Source organism: Bidens hawaiensis, unplaced genomic scaffold (assembly GCF_021521415.1).
Source record: "Bidens hawaiensis isolate Kalapana, Puna unplaced genomic scaffold, B.hawaiensis_p1.1 tig00010562_1, whole genome shotgun sequence".
Taxonomy (NCBI): domain Eukaryota; kingdom Viridiplantae; phylum Streptophyta; class Magnoliopsida; order Asterales; family Asteraceae; genus Bidens; species Bidens hawaiensis.
The window spans coordinates 621800-638858 of NW_027491805.1; the positions used below are offsets into that span (position 1 = coordinate 621800).

Sequence of the window (17059 nt, forward strand, 5' to 3'; positions counted from 1 at the left end):
CAACAACGTACTTTGAAGACCATATGAACTTTGGATTTGTGAGTTTTAAATATATGAAATATATTAAAACCAGTAGAATATTATATCACGTCAGGAACATCGTGTCGTGTCAAATAATACACTGAATATTATATTAAGTCCGGAATATTGTATCATGCCGTTGCGTAAAACGAAGGTAAGTATGCACGAAATATTATATCATATTTCATATAGCAACTATATCCTTATACTATTACTTTTTTTAACACACACGACTCAACTCAATCAATTATGTTTTTTTTTTCAAACGATCGTATGGGAGTCATACTATCGTATGACTTACAGTCAAACTCCGTACACCTGCACGCTCAGTGTACTTCTGTTGTACTTTTATCACGTGGGATTCCGTAAGATAGTATAACTCCTATACGATTGTATTTTGGGTGTGTGAGTTTTTAGAGATGATGTAATATCATGACCCCTTTTTAAGTGAGCCTTTAATCAAGTATTGGCATGTATTATTTTGGCGCAGGACAAAACGGTGCAACAGGAGTACATGACGCATGAGATGATGTGCTGCGTCATATCACATAGGAGAAGGAAACTATTGTTTTTTTTTTAAATGATGCTAGACGTGAAGGGTTGACGCAAGAGACGTATGGCTGGCTGGCTCATGAGCCAAAAATCAAAGATATTATGATATTTTCTAAATTGTTCGGTTAATAGGGCTGTTTGGGTGATTTTACGGATACAAAATCAAATACCTGAATCAAAAGGTTTCTATTCACAATAATTGTTTTTGTTAATTACTTCTCTTCATAATATTGTGTACAAATGTTACAAATTACTTACGCAGAAGCCACATGTTCATGTTGACTATTTTAAATTAATCTTGTTCAAAAGAATTGTTTTATGACTTTTATCTACACCCCAAAATCAGTGTCTTGCCATCATCGGTTTTAGTTGTATCAATAATAACTTTTTAGTTACCATACATTATCGATCAATAGTAACAATTACAAACATTGTTGATGTAACCTTCACTATTGACGTTCGGATGACATGCTCGAATAGTAATAGATAATTAATACAATGTACAAACTAGTTTTAAATGGTAAATGACCAATAAATACTAAACTAAATGCATAAAATGACAAACGCACCTATTGTATGATAGTATAACGTTGGTATGATACTGGATCAATCTGCGGTTTTATGATATTAATACCAGACCTACATCAATATTCAACATAAGGAAAAATTGTTTTGTTTAAAATATGATTAAAATTTAAAGAAGCGAACTTGAAAGTTTGTAAAGAGTAAACTGCGGTTTTCGTCCATGTGGTTTGTTCAAATATGCAGTTTTAGTCCAATAGATTCAAATTTGCGATTTTCATCCCAGTGGTTTCTTTTCACTTACAATTAAACCCAACCACACTAGCGCCTTTAAGTCTGATAGTTAAACCCCATCAGTGTGCCCCTCACGTGAGGGACAGTTCCCCCCCCCCCTCCCAAATACACCCCAGCCTTCCTATGAGGATGGCTTCCGAATTAGGGTTGTAGTTTTTTTAGGGAGAAAAAGGACAAAACTGTCCCTCACGTGAGGGGCACATTGATGGTTTAACGAACAGACTTAACGGGGTTAGTGGGTTCGGGTTTAATTACAAGTTAAATGAAACCACATGGATGAAAATCGTAAATTTAAAACTATTTGACTAAAACCGCATATTTAGGCAAACCACAGGAATCAAAACCGTAGTTCACTCTTTTGTAAAACAAATGATTAGGAAATCACCAATTAGATAATTGAACACCTTTAGTTTCGTGAAATCCTTCAGATGAGTTCATCTATTAAACTTGTGTCAAAGATATCTTATTAATACGTGTGAAGTACTAAAAGATTATAGTCGTCCAAAGTTATTAATAAAAATTTAGAACATCTATATATGCTATAGACACACCCCTTATGATCAAGAGAAACAATAATATATATATATATAGGAGAGAGTTATTTTAAAAATAAATAGTTTTATAGGAAGACTAGAAATAAATCATAGCCATTGAAATATGTTAATCAATGGTTGAGATTTAAAATTACCAATAACTGACATAGTTTCCTAGAATTATTCTTTTATCATTATAACCGACATAGTTTTCTAGAATTGTTCTTTCACCATTATTTGTAATGCCAAATGTCAACAATTTGTTGGTTCTTACTAATCTTAGAAAACTCCTTATTCTTATTTGAACTCTTATATATATATATATATATATATAAAGGTTCAAATAAAAAAAGGTTGTTTCCTAAGAGCATTCCCATCCGGTCCCCTATCTCCATCTCTATAATTACACTAAAATACACTACAATTCTCTCTCCTGGTCAATTAAATAATATTTTTTATATCTTTATCATTACAGTTTTCTCTTTATTCTACTCACAACCAATTCAACAAATACTAAAAAATAAATAGGGGCAAACTTTTTTCCCCCAAATTTACAAAAAAACACTACCTTTTCTCTTCCCACCCTATAACTAAGAGCATTCACATCCCATCCCCTAAATTTATGTGAGGAGAGTATGTAAATTATAGGGTGAGTGTTTGAGTGGTTGTGAGTGTAAATTATAGGGTGGAGAGAAAAATGTAGTGATTTTTTGTAAATTTGGGGAACATTGTTTGCCCATATTTATTTTTTAATATTTGTTGGATTGGTTGTGAGTAGAGGAGAGAGAAAACTGTAATGATAAATGTATAAAAAATATTATTTAATTGAACATGAGAGAGAAATGTAGTGTTTTTTAGTGTAATTATAGAGTGTAACATCCCGAAATTTCTAAAATAATATTTAATATATTATTGCGTCGGGTGAAATAAACAAGTTAGTGGAACGATAGTAATAATAATAATAAAATATGAAAGAGTAAGTATGATAATTAGATGGGATTAGTTATGGACCAAAGAGGAAAGATGGGCCTTAGGTTCATGGGCTTAAGAGAGTATAAATACCCCCTTAAACCGTAATCCTTTCCGTTTCCATCCATTTTTTCCATCTTATTCTCTCCACACCTTAAAACACACACACATCATTACACATAAATACGGCCGAGAGAGTAGAGAGGGATTCGAGATCGAGTGGACGCTAGTTCGTGTAGATCTACAAGCTTTATACAAGATCTAGAGTTCTTAAACAATTTAAACGAGATTCAAACGAACACAAAAAGGTATGTTCTTGACCTTTAAAGTTTACGTTTTTATATGCGTTTGGTCTTGAAACTTGAACCTAGAGTAGATCAGGTATAAACGAGTGTTAAAGTGGCAAACTTGCTGTTAAAACGAACCTAACGAACTTATAATCATGAACGACTCGTTTAAATAAACCGTAGATTTAGTATTGGACGTTTTTAGCTTAAAAGATCAAACCTTATGATTCGTTCGGGTCAAGTTTGGGCCGCAATCGGTCTAGGGAACTGTTGGGGCTAAGGCTGAACCATAATAAGCGAACAAGGGTCGCAAAACGTGTGTTTTTATCGATGAAACGAACCCTGGCAGTAGCAGCTCGCTACAGCAAGCTTAACTTCGCTTGCTGTGTAAGTTCGCTGCTGACTAACTTCGTTTGCCGTATAAGCTCGCCTACGAATTAACTTCGCTAAACAAGTTTGTTGCTATAAGTTCGTTTATAAGTTCGCTCATTGGTAAGTTCGCGTTGTACATATGTTCACCTAACGTATAACTTTGCTTAACTTAAGTTCGCTTAAGTTAAGATTGCTTAATGATCAATTCGCTTACGTTTATGACCGCTTGTGAATACAGGAGAGTTAAAATAATAATTTAAAATCCTAATGGAAAATACGTTAAGACAGTTAACGAAAATAAAATTTTTCCAAGCTGACCTGGCAGCTTAACCCCAGCCAGGGGCTCTGCCCCTTGGACCCCGCTAGGGGCTGCCGCGCCCCAATAACCCCGCTGCCAGGGGCGCTGCCCCCGGACCCCCGCTCGTTGTGGGTAGTAATTGAATTAGGAAGACGATATGGGTAGTGATAGTTAATTGATGAATGTAATTATTATACAGTTAGCCATGCACAGCTCAAGAAAAGGATTACCATAAACGGTGAACATAACCGCATTCAGGTGAGTTTCTAGCCCCTTTCCTTGTTATGTTTTCGGGGCTGTGTGCATACTCGATGTGATTAGTTAATACACTTACCTTAAGTGGTAAGTGTATGCCATATATGATATACGTGATAGATATGGATGATTGCCTGTCGGTACGCGAACGATCTTCGGATATTGTGCGTACTGTCGGGTTGTAAATAAAGGTATGATTATTATATATGGAATATGTATGATCGTTGTAAATGAATGCTTGTCGGGGCGTGAACGATCTTCGGATATTGCACGTGTCGGAAAGGGAAATGATCTCTAAGTGGTTATAAGTGTGTAAATGTTATAATGCAGCTTGGTTATTATGTAAATGATGTAATGATATGAAGTGTGTTGTAGACAAGTAAAGGTAGAGTGTGTTAGAAGTGGAAAGAGTCTAGTAAGAGTGTTAGTGGCATGACGATAGTACATGGTAGGGTAAGCCTATGCGTGGCTTCGTTATTAAAGTGGCAAAGCGGCATAACGTTATTCGTTATTAAAGTGGCAAAGCGGCATAACGTTATTCGTTATTAAAGTGGCAAAGCGGCATAACGTTATTCGTTATTAAAGTGGCAAAGTGGCATAACGTTATTCGTTATTAAAGTGGTATAACGTTATTCGTTCTAAAGTGGCTAAGTTGTAGGGGTAAATAAGAGGTTAAGTGGTAAGGTGAGCAGGTTAGATAGTGGACTATGTGTCTTCGGAAATGTCGCATTTTTTTGCCAGAAAACTCAGCGTGAATGTCACACCCCAACCTACGGCGGAAATGCCGGGGCGCGAACTGATTGCTCATAGCTTTTCAAATGTACTATCATGAAATATTAAATGTGACAATATCTATTAGATTTAATTAGATAATCATTTACATCAATTTAACCAAAGTACATAAATTAAAATTGAATCAAATAAAACAAAATCCAATATTCTAATTCTTGTATCTTTTTCTCTAGGATGCAACCTAAGTTTTCTTCAAATACAAGCTTAAGATCATATTAAATATATTTTAGATTAAAATTTCTTTTTTTACATATTAAAACCTTTATTAATTTTAATTATATATATATATATATAATATTTAGCCAAGGTTCAGAAAAGCGATCAGTCAATACGTCGGGTTTAAATAAATATGGATTAATGATTATATTTATAATATAGTTTAAATAATCAAATATATGAATATTAATTATATATATTAAATCAGAAGGTCGGTGCCTTCTCTCAATAACACTGTTCATTGTCTTCGACGCTTAAATGTTTATACATTACGTAAGAAAGGTTGTACTTTATCCCATGTTCTCATATCTTTACACGTACACTACACGTGTTATGCTCTCTCTCAACAACCAGAAGTTCCTATGTGTTTTCCGGTCTCCAGCCCATCATCATCACAATCCATCACTCTCCAGTCTCCACCATTAATTTCTCACTGTTTTCTTTGACAAATAATAGTTGGGCATCTTCGGTATTCTATAAATCCGATATCTCTTCTAATCTCGGCTGTTGCCAGCTTCCATTTTGGAATCCTAGGCGGCGGCCCCGGATGAGGTAAGACAGGGTGATGTTTCCGATTCGTCTGTTTCCAGGTTCCATTTTGGAAACTCTAGGCGACGGCGATGCTGTGACTGTTGCCAAGTTCCATTTTGGAACCCTCGGCGACGGCGGTGGCGGATATCGCCAGTCGTTCCATGGCGGTGGCGGAACCGTAGTTCCTCAATTGAGTTTATTATGCATTCTTTGAGGTAATAAATTGTATTTGAAACACTATAGTTTGATTTGATTCCACCTTTGAAATTGAAAGTTATTCAATTTGGCACTTTTGAATTTTGGTGTCGATCAATTTGGGGATTCAACAATGTTTATACAGTTTGGGGTTTTCCTTAGTGGATGACTAACTTATGAGTCTTCTACAAGAGGATTGGTTATCATCAAAGCTCCAATTTGGTTGATTTGAGACTTATATTTATCACCTTGTGAGGCTGTGATGATGATTGATATAAAGAATCATATCTTGGCATGACATAACTAGAGAACTAAGTTCTTTTGCAGCCATTTGTGTTCAAAGCACTCATCTGAGCCTACGTTTGGATTTGAGGTGATGTCGATTATTTTTTGATTATGTTGTATCATTATGTTAAAGGTTGTGATGGTTTAGTCTGAGCATGTTGTTAGTTATTGTTAGTCCTAATGACGGTCTAAACGTTCAAATGTTGGTTGTTGAAGAAATTGAGCTTCAAGTAAGATTGCTTCCACTGGATCGTGTGATCTCGAGAAAGAACCGATGTTGCTTTGATAATTGATATGTCAATAAATAAAAGGTGAAGCTCAATACTTGATCTATGACGAAGATGGAAGGCTATTGCAAGATTGCAATAGCAGTTCTAAAGAGATTAGGGAGAGGAGGATCTCTTTCTTTAAGTTGTGTGGTGGGGGTGCTATATGAAGGTTTATAAAAATAATGAGATTGGGAGTTTGGTTTTTTCTTGGGTGTTATAAAGGCATGTTCTTTGATGTGCTGCAAAATTGATTTCACGAACTTGCAAGATGAGTAACGTTGTGTTTACGTGAAACAATCGAATGTAATAAGCATAATTCACTATTATGTAAGCTTCTGTGATGTTTTGATCATCTACTAAAAGTCCTCTAAAATGGCAACATTGGAGTTCACATACTTTTTCTAAATCTGGCCATAAGCTGAGTTTTTGTGTTCTCAATAAAACGTTTCAATGTTATTTTTAATGGTTTTATGCCCCCACCCCCCCCCCCCCCCCGCCGCAACGCGGGGGGCTTAATACTGGTACTTGGTTAAAAATGAATTATACAATAAAAAAATACAAAATCGATGCTGGGGGTGGCTCAAAACCGCGCCTCCAGCCACACATAAACCTTAACACAAACCACCCTAGCCCAGATGGCTAGGGTGGTGGATGGTTATAACCCAAAACGAATTCTTTAAAACCTGTAGACAAAAACCCCAACTCTTACCCAAGAACCCTAGAATAACCAATTGATTAAACTCGTTTATATTTTCTCAATTAATCATGGGGTTAATGTAAGGTGTTAGATGACGATCAGTTGTATGTATAATAATACCTGTATCGATGATAAAGTGAGGGTTAATTGACGCCAACAGAAGCCGGCCACACGCGACCACAAACAGCTATCCCGAGGTTATGATAATCTAATTAGGCTTAGGAGTTCGACTGGCAACGAGTAACAGGTAGTGATGGCGAGTTGAATTGTGTTATAATGATATGTAATTAGTATTATGATAATATAGCAATGGCGGTGTTGATAATATGTTAATAAGAATCAACGAGGATCGTTCTTTCCTAATTGTAGCGTCGGTGAAGCCGGTAATGGTCATATATATAAGGATCAAAAATCAATTCCAAACAAAACGCTAAGATTGTGGTACAAGATACAATATGGGTTACCGGATTGGATTCAAATCAGGTTCGGGTTTGGGTTTTGGACCTGGGTAAACGGGTCACATGTAAATAATATTAACTAGGTGTTTTCCGAACTCGCAAAGGTAAACACTCCATTTCTTAAAGAACAATAGCACATCAAAAGAACCTGTGCAGCCAAAGTATTAGCAACAAAATACACTTTGCTAGCTAAGTTGTTACTGTCGAAGCACGAAATGAATCTGACATGATCCATGACGATGTTTCCACGGATTTTCGAGATGAACGAACCATGTCTTGATCTTCTTCATCAGCTGCTGGTGACCTGCGATGGCTTTTTGGGGGTGTGGAGGTGACTGCTAAGAAATCCTAAGATCTCTTGTTTACAGACACAAAAAAGTGGTGGTGGCACTTATTGAGCATCCCCCTTAATAAGGAGGTGGAGACCTCCTTATATAGAGAGTCTCATGGCCACCATCATGGTACCCTAATGGGCCTAGCCCAGTTAGGGTTACCTCCAAAAAACCCCCTCAGCCCAATAACATTATATTAGTCCATATAATAAAATAAGCCAAACATAATAAATTTAGGGTCGTAAGACCGGGTTTAGTACCATACCCCTACAAGCCCCCCAAGTCCAGCGTTGCTCCTGGGCGCGCAAGCGTCTAGGTGGAGCGCTGGACTTTATGAGGTGTGTTAGGTCATGGGGCGGTTTTTTCCCTTTTCTTTGGCCTGGTCTTTATTGTCTGAGTTTTGGGAGGTTTTCCCCATGATGGTGACATTGTTGCGGCCCTTGCGATAATGATGGTGCCCTGGTATAAATAAGATATAGCACGCATCATAGTGGCGCGAAGCCTGATGAAAGATGGAGCGCGCATCTTGATAATAATGTAACATAACTTGCGCGCGAGACAGCTTATGAGTTATGAGAACAATAAAGCCTGCGCGTGAGGCGACTTACAAGCTATAAGAATAATAAGGCTTGCGCGAGTTGCAGCTTACGAGCTATAATAATAATGAAGCTTGCGCGTGAAGCGACTTACGAGCTATAAGAATAATGAAGCTTGCGCGAGTTGCGGCTTATGAGCTATAATAATAATGAAGCTTGCGCGCGAGGCGACTTATGAGCTGTAATAATAATGGAGCTTGCGCGAGAGGCGACTTACGAGCTATAATAATAATGAAGCTTGCGCGCGAGGCGACTTATGAGCTGTAAGAACAATGAAGCTTGCGCGCGAGGCGTCTTACGAGCTATAAGAATAATAACAGCTTGCGCGCGAGGCGTCTTATGAGCTGTATGAATAATAAAGCTTGCGCGCGAGGCGTCTTACGAGCTATAAGAATAATAACAGCTTGCGCGCGAGGCGTCTTATGAGCTGTATGAATAATAAAGCTTGCGCGCGAGGCGTCTTACGAGCTATAAGAATAATAACAGCTTGCGCGCGAGACGTCTTATGAGCTGTATGAATAATAAAGCTTGCGCGCGTGGCGTCTTACGAGCTATAAGAACAATAAAAGCTTGCGCGCGAGGCGTCTTACGAGCTATAAGAATAATAAAGCTTGCGCGTGCGCGTAGACTCTGGCTTTGTGTTATGCGCCACGCGCAGATGTTGCATGCGCGTGCACGTAGGCTTTATGTCCCGCGCCGCGCGCAGATGTTGCATGCGCGTGCGCGTAGACTGTGATATGTGTGAGCATGTGATGCGTAAGCATGTGTAATATGCGTGAGCATATGTGATGCGTGAGCATATGTGGTGTATGAGTATGTGGTATGAGGATTCCCAACCTTTAAGTTTGACGCGTAGCCATATGGGATATTATGAGGATTCCCAACCTTGAAGTTTGGCGCGTAGCCATATGGGATATTATGAGGATTCCCAACCTTGAAGTTTGGCGCGTAGCCATATGGGATATTATGAGGATTCCCAACCTTGAAGTTTGGCGAGTAGCCATATGGGATATTATGAGGATTCCCAACCTTTAAGTTTGGCGCGTAGCCATATGGGATATTATGAGGATTCCCAACCTTGAAGTTTGGCGCGTAGCCATATGGGATATTATGAGGATTCCCAACCTTGAAGTTTGGCGCGTAGCCATATGGGATATTATGAGGATTCCCAACCTTTAAGTTTGGCGCGTAGCCATATGGGAAGTTTGGCGCGTAGCCATATGGGATATTATGAGGATTCCCAACCTTGAAGTTTGGCGCGTAGCCATATGGGATATTATGAGGATTCTCAACCTTGAAGTTTGGCGCGTAGCCATATGGGATATTATGAGGATTCCCCACCTTGAAGTTTGGCGCGTAGCCATATGGGATATTATGAGGATTCCCAACCTTGAAGTTTGGCGCGTAGCCATATGGGATATTATGAGGATTCCCAACCTTGAAGTTTGGCGCGTAGCCATATGGGATATTATGAGGGTTCCCAACCTTGAAGTTTGGCGCGTAGCCATATGGGATATTATGAGGATTCCCAACCTTTAAGTTTGGCGCGTAGCCATATGGGATATTATGAGGATTCCCAACATTGAAGTTTGGCGTGAGGCCTGATGCGCACATGCACGGCGGTGGAGTGGTGACTCGCGAGTGCGCGTGCATGGCGAAGGTCTCTTGCGCAAAACCCACATGGTGGTTTCCGCGGTGGCACATGCACGGCTGCGGAATGAGAATCCGCGGGCGTGCGTAAATGGCGGCGGAAGTCTGGTAATTTTTGGATCTGCAATTTAAGAGTTAGACCTGCAATTTTAAACCTAAAATCCAGGTCTGTAATCTAGATCTAGATCTGTAAATCAGATCTGGATAGATCTGAAGCTCGGAGCAGATTTAAAACCATCACAGATCCGGAGGCTTGATCATTCGACTCCTGCAGTTTCTTTTCGCACAGATCTGGAAGCCTCTTTTAGATCTATGGATCTTTTTGAGCTTTAATAGAACAAGCCTTGAAGCCTTTTTCTGTAAACTTCCAAATCTGGGTTTTTCCTGGGAGAGATCTAACAGCCGGAGAAGAAGATCGGAGGGTAGTTCGTTGCCGTCCCACGGATGGCGCCAATGTCGAAGCACGAAATGAATCTGACCTGATCCATGACGATGTTTCCACGGATTTTCGAGATGAACGAACCATGTCTTGATCTTCTTCATCAGCTGCTGGTGACCTGCGATGGCTTTTTGGGGGTGTGGAGGTGACTGCTAAGAAATCCTAAGATCTCTTGTTTACAGACACAAAAAAGTGGTGGTGGCTCTTATTGAGCATCCCCCTTAATAAGGAGGTGGAGACCTCCTTATATAGAGAGTCTCATGGCCACCATCATGGTAACCTAATGGGCCTAGCCCAGTTAGGGTTACCTCCACAAAACCCCCTCAGCCCAATAACATTGTATTAGTCCATATAATAAAATAAGCCGGTATGGTACTAAACCCGGTCTTACGACCCTAAATTTATTATGTTTGGCTTATTTTCTCCACACATAAACCTTAACACAAACCACCCTAGCCCAGATGGCTAGGGTGGTGGATGGTTATAACCCAAAACGAATTCTTTAAAACCTGTAGACAAAAACCCCAACTCTTACCCAAGAACCCTAGAATAACCAATTGATTAAACTCGTTTATATTTTCTCAATTAATCATGGGGTTAATGTAAGGTGTTAGATGACGATCAGTTGTATGTATAATAATACCTGTATCGATGATAAAGTGAGGGTTAATTGACGCCAACAGAAGCCGGCCACACGCGACCACAAACAGCTATCCCGAGGTTATGATAATCTAATTAGGCTTAGGAGTTCGACTGGCAACGAGTAACAGGTAGTGATGGCGAGTTGAATTGTGTTATAATGATATGTAATTAGTATTATGATAATATAGCAATGGCGGTGTTGATAATATGTTAATACGAATCAACGAGGATCGTTCTTTCCTAATTGTAGCGTCGGTGAAGCCGGTAATGGTCATATATATAAGGATCAAAAATCAATTCCAAACAAAACGCTAAGATTGTGGTACAAGATACAATATGGGTTACCGGATTGGATTCAAATCAGGTTCGGGTTTGGGTTTTGGACCTGGGTCACATGTAAATAATATTAACTAGGTGTTTTCCGAACTCGCAAAGGTAAACACTCACATCAAAAGAACCTGTGCAGCCAAAGTATTAGCAACAAAATACACTTTGCTAGCTAAGTTGTTACAATACACCAGTTATAGTTGCCTGCGAAAGACAACCTGCAGTAACACTTGTTACAAAGTGTAATGCAATCAAGGAAATGGATCCTGTAGTAAGGCTCTTTAAATTTGGAAAAAATGAACCATAGCCCCCCAAATTTAACCCCTGCTAATATATTTTAAACCTTTTACTTTCATTTGTACAAACGTTCAGTTCAACTTACCAAATTTTCAGCCAAAAATAAACCTTCAAAATCCTTCTGAAAATCTTCCAAAATATGTTTAAGTTGTCTCATCCTTCAAAAACTGCAATGAGTTTCATTTAAAAGAAGATAACAGACACATATATAACCAAAATATGATATCAACAAGAATCTTTGTGCGTTTGGGTCAACTAATTATGATAACTTTCGGTCTTCCCCCTGCCCCTTGCCGTCATCACATCCTCCTAAATCATATATAACTTTCTGTTTATGCGAAACTTAAACAGAACACAGGTTACAACCAAAGTTGGAACAATATGTTACTAATCTCACATTCACAAAAACGCAGGCGGTTTCAATAATCAAGAATAAATGTTACACCATCATTGAGCGACTACCTCATCCCATAGTTTTAGATTTCATCGCATCTACGGCTTCCTAATCGGAATCATCGATGGAACAACCTCTGCTTCTCTCATCTTAACTTTCGAAGTGTACAATCGATGCCTCTTTCTTTGAACAACAGGAGGTGGTGTGGGTGAAACGGACACGTGACAGTCAATGTTGATGCAAAGAGCAAAAGTATACTTTAGCATCACGATTTGCTTTAATATATAGTATATAATAGTAAATGTAAGTTTGTATTTTAGTCCCTTAAGAATATTGGTGGGTGGAAACATTTTTGGGTTAAAGTTTAATTTTGGGTTAAAATTGAATATCTTTTAAAGTTATTTGTATATAATAATTAAATATAAAAACAATTTAATAAAATATTAGTTACTCGATAAACGTGATAAAATTTATCATTTAAAATTACCCGAACATAGAAGCGAGTCGGATAATATAACTTGTAAATCCGAGTTGTTACAGTTTCCTCTACTTTAGGGAATTTCGTCCCGAAATTAAAGTATGCTATAACAACACCATTAAATTTAGGAAAAGAATATCTTAAGTATAACTTTTAAAAATTTATCATAGCATAGAATCTTGAATAGTCAAAACAACGCTCTAAATGATAATCCGATAAGGGAACTTATATATAGGATGTACCAACGGCGTATCCACCATGTCCTTATCATCTTTACATTTGTACCGTTATCCCAACTACTTTCGATTCTATATTATGACACACAATCTTACTCATTATGATTTTAATGCGATGACTTCGATAATTATGTTTCGGACCATAATTATTTTTATCGTCCGATGGTCCACATGATTCGTCCCATCGGGTGGATTTACAAAACGTTTGAATATATAATTCTAATAATAGAAATCCTTTAAGGAAAGGAGTTTTAAGTGAGATGTCTTTAAATAGACAAAAATTTAAAGTTTAGTTATTTATAATGGGGAATTCTATAAAACAACCATTCGATAATTTTAACTTTACTCGATGGGCATAACAATAGAAAATCTTAATTAGTACCTCAACAATTCGTGAAAACGTTCATTCTAAATTTATTAAATAGTCGATATATGGCAGAAAAGTCAGATTCAAGTAAGATAGAATACGACGAGCGGCAAAGTCTCATAGTAGCTTAAATCTTCAGTTGCGCATGAGTTGAAACTTAAGTGTCTTGGTAGATTGATTTGACATAACTTAAGCGTTAACGATCTGCAAGAGGGTGGTTTGATTAGAGTAGGTTTGGTATGCTGGAGCTTGTGGGTGCGGAATTTGATAAGCTTTGTAACAACTCGGGTTTTTTTTAAATTTATATTTTTATTAAATACCCGACTCGATTCAATGTTTGGGTTATTTTTATTTGAAAGTATTGCGTTTATCGAATTAGATTGACTATTTTATTAATATTCAATTATTTATAAATATATCTTTAATGCTTTTACACTTTTAGCCCATACTACATAGTTTATACTCATTTGCGTCCATACTTAAACCCCAGGGTCCAATCTATAAATATTATTATAACCCAGATCATCAACCTGGATACCCATTTACCAAACCGACCCATATTCAAATTCCGTGAACCCGTAATCAATCAATCAAGCAATTAACTGACCAAAATCGTTTATAATCAACTTTTGATTAAGGGAATCAATTTCGTACATGATTTCCAGCCTCACCGTGAATGTAATTGAGTTAATTACACCCTGTTGACTCGTCTTTTCCTTTTTAACCTAGCCGAAAAACCCTAAAATCGTTTCCTATATAAACGATGTTAATATTTTAATTAAACTCACACCTAACATCACTATGAGATGTTTGAATGTGGGATCCGCTAAAACATATTAAATATACTTAAACATGATAAACTATCACAAAGCAATGCATAGAAACAATTGTGCATGAGTTTCATGTGGACATATTATATTGACAATTGTTATTGACTTGCATGTTCTAAGTTGAAAGTTGAAGTGCGGTCAATGGTATTAGGCTAGTATGATCTCATATTTAGTGTTTTCAAGAAAATCACTAAAAATAAAAAAAGTATGTTTGTTTATTTTGTTTAAAAATTTTGAAAATATTTTAGATTGATCTTATTAAAGTTGATTATTCTTGGTTCAAAATATTTTGTAACTAAAGCATATGAAGTATCTAAAGTTTAAGTTGGATGATGCAATAAAAAAAATGGGGAGATAATCAGCGTGTTCGTTTTGATATCATATTGTCCTGATCCTTTCATTAGGACTTACATGTTAATTGGTGATAATAAAAAAAAAATGTGCACTGAAGTTACTATTACGTGTTTGTCATCTTCTAAATCTTTATCTATTGTTCTTGAAACACCATGTTAATTGGATTTCGCCTAATAAACGTGTTCGTTTTAATATCATATTGTCCTGATCCTTTCCTTGGGACTTACATCATTTTATAAATCCAATCCGACTAATGGACCGGTAAGAAAGACTTTTTTGATTTCTGGTCCGGTTATTGCTTTTCCTGCAAGAATTGCCCAAATCTTTTATTCTACCAAATTTAGTAAGTAAATCTTAACAAATTAAAAAAAAAAATACATACGTTTTCCAATTCCTTCACCACCGTGGATCTTGATCTCCATTTTCTTTGTAACGTACTGCAGACATGAACAGGGCTGCTACCAAACTAGCACTGGCTAACTTAAACAGCCGCAAGTTTTACCTCAAAGCCGCTCTATTTCATTCAACTCCTGTTCTCGATCGTGGACGACGATGCCCCCACTGCGGATCCGTAATTTCCTTTGTTTGTAAACTCTTTTGATTAAAAAGTAAAAAGACTAAAATTTCATTGAATTGAGCATGGATTGCATGAAACAATATTTGAGCATATATAATTAAAAAAAATTGTCACTTAGTTTTCTAATTACACCCTTTTCTTGCCTTTGAATATTATATATGCAGGTTGGACGGTCTAGTGGTAGTAGGAGTTTATCAAAGGTAAGAACCTTGGATACAACCCTTTGTTTTCTATATTTAAGTTAGTCATTTCTTAATCTTGTCAAATGATTTGGTTTTATAAGAGTTTCTCTACTCTTTTAGCCCGAGTGTTGTGGAGGCGCCAACACCCGTTAAACCATTGCCAAACCACAGCACGCACATGAGGGCTCAAAAGTTGGCGTCCACACCACCCCCACTAAAAACCAATCGTAATTTTGAAAGAATAAATAAAAAATCTAGTTAACCCTGATAGGAGTATTATACTTTACACGTCAAGAAAAGGTTTTTGGTTTAATGTTAAACTACAACGCACAGTCTTACAACATCTGTTACAAAGTTTTATTAATTTATGATGACATGCGTGTTGATGTGTTGCCATATGTTTGGGCTGCCAGGAGCTTGACGACATTGTTTCATGGCTTAATAATCTTCATGCCGAGCTTAACACCGGGCATAGGTTTACAAACACCGGAACAGGAATATACTTAACGTATAATAATACTAATAATGAGAATAATAATAGTAATTATAATAATAACAGTAAAAATTATAATAAGAATAAGAAAACTAATAATAAAAATAATAATAACAGCAATCATCGGGATTCAAGACAGCGGTTTGAAGATGAGGACAGTAACCCGTCAAGAGTGACAACCGATTTAAGAGAAGACAGGATTGCCCTTGGTTTGAGTGGTTCCGGCCCGTTAAGCCTTGAAGATGTTAAAACCGCGTAAGCTTTTCTATAGATTTTCTATAATGGTATTATAAAGATTTATCATCCAAAAACAAGGCAGGTTTGCACGCAGTTTCAGTTTTGATTTTTATGTTACGAAGATTTGTGTTTTGCAGATATCGGGCTTGTGCGCTGAAATGGCACCCAGATCATCATAAAGGTTTTTTCAAGGTAACTTTTATATACAGGAGGGGTAAGCGTTAGATTGGGCGTAAACACTTTTTTTTTCCAGTATTTATTAATATATGAGTAATATGTAAATAAGATAATAAAAGTTAAAATGATAATATACAATTTTTTGTTGTTGTTAACCTGATTTATGAAGTTTTAATCACTTGAATACACTTTGGTGATTATTGACCAATCCAACCCATTTTAATTTTAACAAGTATTAAAATGGGCATAACAAAACAAATACCAGTTTCATACTGCCCGTATGTTTACACAGGCCGGTAACAGGCGAAAACCTTAACATACAGGCTGGTAACAGGCGTAAACCGTTCATGTGGGTCATACGACAAGTGGTTTTCGTCAAACCACATGGTACGTATGGTGTGTCTGACCGACACAAAAATGAGTAATGTGGTGACAGTCATATACCATGTATGATCTTTTTCACAATCTACATGGCTCGTTTGATGTGACAGAAACGCTCGTGTACATATTAGGAGTATCTTTATCATCATGTGTAAAAGTAATATAACTTGTGCATGCACAGGCTATTGCAGAGGAGAAATTCAAGGTCTGTAGTGATGCATATCGATCTTTATGTGACAAATTGGAGCCAAAGTAAAATATTCATGTCGATTCAGGGGAGTTCATTCAGTTTAGCTGATGTACTTTTTTATTCGATTGAAGATCATAAAAAATTAAAACTATATTTCTCGCACGACTAAGCTTAGACATCTTTTTCTTATATATAATGTTTAGATTGGTAATATTGTTATTTTGGAAGAAAACATTGCAGATATATTCACCAAACTATTGAAAAATAAAACATTCAACATCATGAGATTAGGTCTAGAAATGTTAGAACATAATCCATAAAAGAACCCGTCTCG

General features: G+C 37.0%; 1 protein-coding gene across 1 annotated transcript; it reads left to right on the top strand.

The window, feature by feature from the left end:
- The first annotated feature begins 14802 nt into the window (after positions 1-14802).
- Positions 14803-16791, top strand: LOC143535514 (uncharacterized). The gene is made up of 5 exons (XM_077029743.1): positions 14803-15059; positions 15230-15265; positions 15661-15995; positions 16115-16169; positions 16717-16791. Exons 1-5 carry the CDS (start codon positions 14934-14936, stop codon positions 16789-16791), a joined length of 627 nt encoding a protein of 208 aa, XP_076885858.1. The 5' UTR covers positions 14803-14933.
- The last annotated feature ends 268 nt before the right edge of the window (positions 16792-17059 follow it).